Here is an 8,754-nt window from a genome sequence, read left to right on the forward strand (position 1 = left end):
CAGATACACTGTTTATTCTGGGTATGGCCACTCACTGTGTAACTGTGCAGATACACTGTTTATTCAGGGTATGGTCACTCACTGGAACTGTGCAGATACACTGTTTATTCAGGGTATGGTCACTCACTGTAACTGTGCAGATATACTGTTTATTCAAGGTATGGTCACTCACTGTGTAACTGTGCAGATTCACTGTTTATTCAGGGTATGGTCACTCACTGTGTAACTGTGCAGATACACTGTTTATTCAGGGTATGGTCACTCACTGTATAACTGTGCAGATTCACTGTTTATTCAGGGTATGGCCAGTCACTGTGTAACTGTGCAGATTCACTGTTTATTCTGGGTATGGTCACTCACTGTGTAACTGTACAGATACACTGATTATGCAGAGTATAGTCACTCACTGTGTAATTGTACAGATACACTGTTTATTCTGTGTATGGCCACTCACTGTGTAACTGTACAGATACAGTGTTTATTCGGGGTATGGTCACACACTCTGTAACTGTACAGATACACTGTTTGTTCAGGGTATGTTCATCCACTTTGTAACTGTGCAAATACATTGTTTATTCAGGGTATGGTCACTCACTGTGTAACTGTACAGATACACTGTTTATTCAGGGTATGGTCACTCCCTTTGTAACTGTGCAGATACACTGATTATGCAGGGTATGGTCACTCACTGTGTAACTGTGCAGATACACTGTTTATTCAGGGTATTGTCACTCACTCTGTAACTGTACAGATACACTGTTTATTCAGGGTATGGTCACTCACTTTGTAACTGTGCAAATACACTGTTTATTCAGGGTATGGTAACTCAATGTGTAACTGTGTAGATACGCTGTTTATGCAGGGTATGGTCACTCACTGTGTAACTGTGCAGATACACTGTTTATTCAGGGTATGGTCACTCACTCTGTAACTGTGCAGATTCACTGTTTATGCAGGATAATATTCACTCACTTTGTAACTTACATAGTCACTATTTATTCAGGATATGGGTCGCTTCCTATGTAACTACAGAAACAGTGTTTATTCAAGATAAAATTCACTCACAATGTAACTGTACACTGTCACTACTTACTCAGGGAAGGGGTCTCTCACCGTCTCGCTGTTGGAAGCTTTTGAGAGCTCCTCATGCTCTTAATATTAGTAAATTCAGAACGATTATGGCAAACTTGGTCGAAGTGACTCACTGTGCAACTGTGTAGATACACTGGTTATCCAGGGTTAGGATCACTCATTGTGTAACTGTACACAGTTTACTGTTTATTCAGAGTCGGGGTGACCAACTGTGTAACTGTACGGAATGACCATTTATTCAGGGTCAGGATCACCTTGTAACTATTCAATTGTGAGTTACCCAATAGGCAATATGAGAGAACAGTTTATCTGGCACTATAAAATTTATGCAGGTGCTGTTGTGATTAGTTAAAGGCTCTATCTCAGCTTGCATGGATTATACTGTACTTTATCTAACTGTTTTGTGGAAAATGTTACACACCAAAGCATAAGGGACTTGAGATTTTGTTTTGCAACATGCTCAGTTACACTCGTGTAAGGTCATGTATAAATAACCTAAAAGTGAGGCAGTAACATTCAAAGGAGGTGGGCTATATGCTGATGGATGAATTTTAACATTTCTGTCGAAGCCAGGCCATGAGCTTTGGATTCTGCCTTCAGTAATGATGGAACTGGCTGTGAGGATTGAATGTTCACTGACAGCACCCATCAATAGAAAACACATCATAGCAATACTAACTAAATATCAGTATTCCCCCGAAAGTGAATCTTTGTAAGTGGAGCCCTCCTGTTCTCCACCACCTGGATGGATTTTGTATATACTTTAGCAGAACCATCTCTTCATGGATTCAGTGGGTGGGATGGAGTCTTTAAGAGGGTCACATATAAATGGGCCTGTGGGAGATCTCAATTAGCTGGTTTCATGTTGTTGCTAGTTTGTTTATTAAATCCTTTTCTTTTGGCTCTCAGAAATGTGGAAATCAGCAGTGGGCCATAACGTCAAAGTGGAAGCAGAGAAGGATGGGGATGATTGGGAAACAGATCCTGACTTCGTTGTGAGTAATCCATTTTTGTTTCAATAAATTCCGAACTTTAAAACGGTCTCGAAAATTCCCCGGAAATGGGATTGCCACACTGAATGGCCTTGTCCTATATTCTCTGGAGACCTGAATATCAAAGTTCCATCATTAAATCCTCCAGGTTTGAGTGAGAATATCTGGAGTGATGTAGGTATAAAGCAGTTAATAAAGTCATGGAGTATGACTCTGTTGACTGATTTGGTCCTATATTAGTCCAGGTAGTCTCACTCAAACCTGGAAGATTCAATGACAAACTTTGAAAGTCAGTCTTTATATAAAGTTGCAATAGAATGACTTCTTCCTGTTCTCTGTCTGAGCTGGGCTTCCCTTCAGCAGCCAGTGTAACTCTCGACATTCAGCCTTCCCTGGCAGGGCAGTTGATTATTCAGTCTGAAGTTGAGTTACAGACAAAGAGGATGCCACGTTGAATCGTTGGTGATTGTTGGGTTAGTTCTGCTCATCGACATAATGCCATTAGTCTTCCTGCACTCAGGAAAATTCTTGCTCCTTTGTTTCTCCCCCTGCTGGAAGTTCTTGTCTGTGAATGTAGGTTGGGATAAGGACAGGAGTGAGCATGTGGCTCTGTCTGATGGAACAGTCTTCCTGCACTGAATTCTTTCGCTCATACATTGTAAAAGATCACAAAGCAGGACACTGGATATCTGGAGAGCTATGTTCCCCGCAAGGAACTAACACCTTCAGTGGTGGGGAGCTGGTAACATTTGGAAAGTAAACTGGAAAAGATAGAAAACAACAAAATGGTCAGGTGGAAAGTCTATTCACCCCATGCATAAGAAGAGGGAAAATGTTGAGCTGGAGTGTGGGTGTCATTAGCAATTTCATGATTTATTCGTCTCTCTGATAGTCCACCTTTCATTTTCTTTATGTCCCTGTCTATTTACTGGTGTGTGTGTCTCTCTGAGTCTGTGTGTGAGTTGACTGTGTGTGTGTCTGTCTGTGAGGGTGTGTGTGTGTGTGTGTTGAGTGTGTGTGTATGGGTTGAGATCATGGGTATGTGTATTTGTGTGGGTTGAGTGTCCATGTATAGGTTGAGTGTTTGAATGCATGTATAGGATTTGAGTTGTGTAGGTTGATAGTATATGCATGTGTGTCATTGTGTATAGATTGAGTGTGTGACTGTGTTGAGTGGTTGAAAACCCTGGAGCCTTTCCTTACAGCAATGTGGCTAGGGGGCAGGTTGAATTCTGGAGCACAGTCTTCAACACATCAGCAGGATGTTGATAAAGCTGATGGGTTGGATATCTAAGGTAATCAGATAGCTCCACTGGTCAGTCTTACTGATGTGATTTTTATTTGTTTTTTTTAACAAAAAAACTGAATTCAAGTTCTCAGGAATTTAAGCTTCAGATTTCCTAGATTATTAGCACAGGGACATACCCATCACATGATCATAACCTCCACTTAGTCTGAGATCAATGCAGCCTTAACAATTCTGTTATTTAAAACTTATTATTGGAATATTTTTGTAATTTATGATGCTAACATGAAGAATATAACACAGACATCATTGACAGGCAACAATGCTGATCTTAAACTATGGACCATCAGCTGAAAAACAGGAAGTGTGGTCAACTTGAACTTCCCCTTTAGCCAGTGTTACTGCTGTGATCAGTTTGCCTTCTCCTTAACTGCACTACCTCATCTTCCGCTTTACAAAACCAAAGCCCAGGAGAGAGCAGCAGACCATACTGATACCATTCATTTCAGCTCATTCTATTCCCATCCTCCTTTCCCCCTTCTCTCTGTTTCTGCTCTTGTAACTTTTAATTTTCCTTTATACCTTCTCTGCTTTGTCTCCCTCCCCTCGTTCATCTCCTGCTTCCCCCCACTTCCCCTCAATTGCCTCTCCTTCTCTTCACTTCCTGCCCTTCCCTTACCACTCTTCCTTCAAGCCGCCTTACCTATCTTCCCCAACCCACTTCCCACGTCTCTCAACCCTTTCCTCTTGCCTCTCACTTTCTGCCTTTCTCCCCTGCTCTTTCCTCCTATTTTTCTCCTCTCATCTCACCCTCTTCCCCTTCCCCTTTCTCTGTCTGTCTCCCCTCCAACTCTGATGTGATGGTATTACTGTTAGACTAGTGATCTGGAGACCCAGGTAATGTTCTGAGGACCTGGGTTCAAATCCCACCATAGTAGACTGTGGAGTTTGAATTCAATAAAATTTGGGAATTAGAAGTCTAATGATGAACACTGTCAATTGTCAGGAAAATCCCATCTTGTTCACTCATGTCCTTTAGGGATGGAAACCGCCACCCTTACCTGGTCTGGCCTACACGTGAATCTAGACCCACAGCAATGTGGTTGACTCTCAACTGCCTTCGGGGTAATTAGGGATGCGCAATAAATGCTGGCCTAGCTAGCGATACCCACATCCTGTAAATGAATTAAAAACTAAGTTTTTATATGATTCACAGCTTTTGGTTCCACTTCTTTCTCTGGGAGTCCATCGCAAATGTGGATCACACATCCAACACAGAAGAATCAGTCCTCTGAGTTTAACTGGTGTCAGTTTCAATCTTTGTCCATTTGCTTTCACAAAGTTACTCTTAAACTAGGATTTCAGGTCGACCATTCCAGTAAGAATACCTTTTCAACACTTGCCTTCCTGTTTGAGAAGCCCAGCGGCTCCAGTATTTTCTCATTACTTCCTGGTTCCTCCTCTCTGCCCTCTCCCATGTACCTGAACAGCCCTTTGCTTTTCCGGGAAAAAGAACTGAACACAATAATCAAGGTATGTTCTGACAGAGCCCAGGTAATGTGATCGTTACCTCTTCTAATATTTGTTCAGTTGGGATGGATAAAGAGAACATCTATTCTGGAAAACAGAATTGTGCATCGGATGAACTTTTCTGAGCTGTGGAATTAATGCACTCAATCAGTTCAGTGCTGAGGATTTGATAGGGCAGTGCAGAAGTTCTTCCTGATGAAGAGTTTCTGCTCAAAACATTGATTCTCCTGCTCCTCAGATGCTGCCTGGCCGGCTGTACTTTTCCAGCACCATGTGCTTTGACTCAGAAGTTGTTGCCTATCATGGGAACTGGTTAGTGCAGTGGGAGAAGTACTGCCCTTTCACTTTCCTGTGAGGGTAAAACTCTGCAGATACACTGCAACATCCCCAATCAGAATGTCAATGGTTTGGAAACATCGGAGCATCCAGAACGTTTTTAAATAGATCCAAGCAACTCACAAACTTATTTTGGTATAGCACATTGGGAGCTGAAAAATGGAAGATGCAGTATTTGGGTAAATAAAGTAATTTTATTACTGCTGTATAATATTTTATCTCCGTGTTTGGTGACAGGTAAATATTGACAATACTGTTTTACAAATCTCACATTAAAGGTTAGGCACTCTGACATCATTCTCTTAGGAATCTGTAGTTCATGATGCTTTTGCCGTGGCAACAGCTCAGCCAATCAGAGTCAACTCACCAACCAATGAGCAGTCTTTTCCCTGAAGAATGAAATCTTGAGATCATTTGAAATTTCTTTTTCTTGTTTGTCCTCTCTGCTGATGACAGGAAATGAAAAGCTGCTGAACATTTCTGTTCTCAACACAATCGAGAAATTCCGAAATCCAGAAATGACTTGGTCCCACACTTTTCAGATTGGAGTGGTTACAGTACAATGAATAATGTCAATGGAATTGTAACATCTCAATCCTGAAACCTACTGTCTACTTTGTTTCCTTCTTCCTGAGGCTTTGCTGGGGCTGTTCAAATGGTGCCAGCTAAACCCCGTGTTATATTCAACAGGTCTTTCTTGTCTGAGCCTGGAATTGTGTAGCTCGAAAACTGGAACATGGATTGAGAGTTAGATAGGGTTTTAGATATGTGCAGCACAGAAACAGACCCTTCAGTCCAACTTGTCCATGCTGACCAGATATCCCAACCCATTTGCCAGCACTTTCACCATTGGCCTCTAATCTTATTGTTGTTGGGTTGATGTCCCATCACTCTGTCCTTTCGGGTTTTGTGTTATATAGCTGTCCAACTTGTCCATGCTGACCAGATATCCCAACCCATTTGCCAGCACTTGGCCCATATCCCTCTAAACCCTTCCTATTCATATACCCATCCAGATACCTTTTAAATGCTGTACTTGTATCAGCCTCCACCACTTCCTCTGCAGCTCATTTAATAAATACACCCCCTCTGCGTGAAAAAGCTGCCCCTTAGGTCCCTTTTAAATTTTTCTCTTCTCATCCCAGACAAATGCCCTCTAATTCCGGACTCTCCCACCCCAGGGAAAAGACTTTGTCTATTTATCCTATGCACGCCCCTCATGATTTTATAAACCTCTATAAGGTCACCCCTCAGCCTCCGACGCTCCAGGGAAAACTGCCCCAGCCAATCAGCCTCTCCCTATAGCTCAAACCCTCCATCCCTAGCAACATCGTTGTAAATCTTTTCTGAACCCTTTCAAGTTTCACAACATCTTTCCGATAGGATAGAATTGCAAGGTGATGGATTGTGAATTGAATTGTGGATTATGAACTGGATCGTGGATTGTGAATTTGATCATGAATTGGGAATTGGATCTTGGATTGTGAATTGAATGATAGCTTGTGAATTGGATTGTGGATTATGAATTGGATCATGGATTGTGAATCAGGTGATGGATTGTGAATTGTATCATGGATTGAGAATTGGTTACCAGGCAGGAAAAGAATTAGGAATGAATGGATTATTTCCAGAGTGAACAGGGTGACTAGTGAGGCCCCACAGGGGTCAGCACCTGTACCCCAGCTATTGACAATAAATGAACAATTTAGGCGACAGAAGCATAAAAAGCAATATTTCCCAAGAGTTCTGACAACACAGAAATACTTTAGGATTGTGAGTGGTCAAGAAGATGTAAAGTGGCCTCAGGCCAATTCAGACAAAATGAATGAGTGGGTAAATATTAGCTGGTGAAATGTGATGTGCCTCATTTGAAGTTGTTTATTTTTAAAGGAGAAACAGTCTGGGGAGATGGAAGTTAAATGATGATAGATTGGGAAATGTTAATGTACAAATTTTGTCTTGTACATTGGCCATTGAAAGTAGGCAAACAGGTGCAGCAAGCTGTTAGGAAGGCTTGTAGTTTGTCCCCCTTCCTTGTGAGAGGATTTGAGTATAATAGCAAGGAAATCACACTGAAGCTGTACAGGGCCTTGGTGAGACTACATCAGGATGTTGAGTGCAGGTTTGGCCCCTTTATTTTTGAAAAGATACATTTGGCATAGAAGGAGTAGTGCAAAGGTTCACCAGCATAATTCCTGGGATGGCAGGTTTATTGGGAGTTGGGCCGACTGGCCCTGTATTCACTGGAGTTTACAGGAATGAAAGATGATCTGATTGAAACATGTAAAGGTCCAATAGAGCTGGATAGTCTGGATACAGGGATCCCCTGATATAGAGGTCCAGAACAGGGGGGAATCACTATCTCAGGATATCTGCTGGGCCAATTCAGACTGAGACGAGAAGAAATCTCTTCACTTGGAAGATTGTAAACTGTGGTCTTGTCTGCTGTAGAATGCTGTGGAGGGCCAGTCACTGTATATAATTAAGAAATAAATATATTTCTAGAGAGTAAGGGTGTCAAGGTATATGGGGAGAAAGATGGAGTATGGCACTGAGATGGAGGAGCATCTATGGTCATGTTGAATGGTGACATGGACACAATGGACTGAATAGACTACTCCTGTGTGTTGCTAGATTAGACATCATGTAAGACATCATTGCTGAGCTTGATCAGGAAGCAGACACTCAGTTTCTTGCAGGATCACTGAGTAGAAACCTTGGCTGAACATGCCTAACCAAATGGTGCAAAAACTATTTATCACATACTGTACCTACAGCTATATAACACAAAACCCGAAAGGACAGAGTGATGGGACATCAACCCAACAACAATAAGATTAGAGGCCAATGGTGAAGGAGGATGAAACATTTCCAGTACGCTATGAGAACTCTGAAACATCTTCAGTTGAAGGAAGAGAGACACGACACTGGTGTAATATATGGAGATTGACTCTTCTGACCTTGCACTGACACCTCAATACTTCCTTTCCAACTCTGTTGTAATCCTTTTACACCACGCTCGGACAGTGCTCTCTCATTACTAAACCCCTCCCTCCTCCTTTTTCCTCTCTGTTTACCATCTCTCAATATTTGTTGTGAAATCACTTTAAGATGAAACATACTAATGTGCAAGTAACCAGGGTACACAGCATGTGAACAACAGCTAATGTTGTCGCAAATGATATGACGGATTAAAACTACTTTTCCTGGAACAACATTTGCTGAACTTGGGAAAAAATCTGCTTCCTGAACATGGTCTTCAAATAGAAAGATTTCAGTGCATTTACCAATCCACGTGTGAAATTGGTACAATTGTGCCAATAAACACAAAACTACAACAATATTTACTCTCCAACAGTACAGTGCTTCCTCAGTCCTGCCCCTGACAGTGTGGAACTCTATCAGTACTGCCCCTGACAGTGTGGAACTCTCTCAGTACTGCCCCTGACAGTGTGGAACTCTCTCAGTACTGTCCCTGACAGTGTGGAACTCTCTCAGTACTGTCCCTGACAGTGTGGAACTCTCTCAGTACTGCCTCTCCAACAGTACAGTGCTCTC

General features: G+C 42.0%; 1 protein-coding gene across 1 annotated transcript in view; it reads left to right on the forward strand.

The window, feature by feature from the left end:
* The window catches only part of hcls1 (hematopoietic cell-specific Lyn substrate 1), a 58,354-nt gene that overhangs the window by 6,123 nt on the left and 43,477 nt on the right, over positions 1–8,754 (forward strand). Inside the window, exon 2 of the mRNA XM_043713927.1 lies at positions 2,002–2,087. Within this exon, the coding sequence (XP_043569862.1) occupies positions 2,004–2,087 (84 nt within the window). The 5' untranslated portion in view covers positions 2,002–2,003. The remainder of the gene's footprint in view (positions 1–2,001; positions 2,088–8,754) is intronic.

This window comes from Chiloscyllium plagiosum, chromosome 23 (genome assembly GCF_004010195.1).
Source record: "Chiloscyllium plagiosum isolate BGI_BamShark_2017 chromosome 23, ASM401019v2, whole genome shotgun sequence".
In the NCBI taxonomy this organism is placed as follows: Eukaryota; Metazoa; Chordata; class Chondrichthyes; order Orectolobiformes; family Hemiscylliidae; genus Chiloscyllium; species Chiloscyllium plagiosum.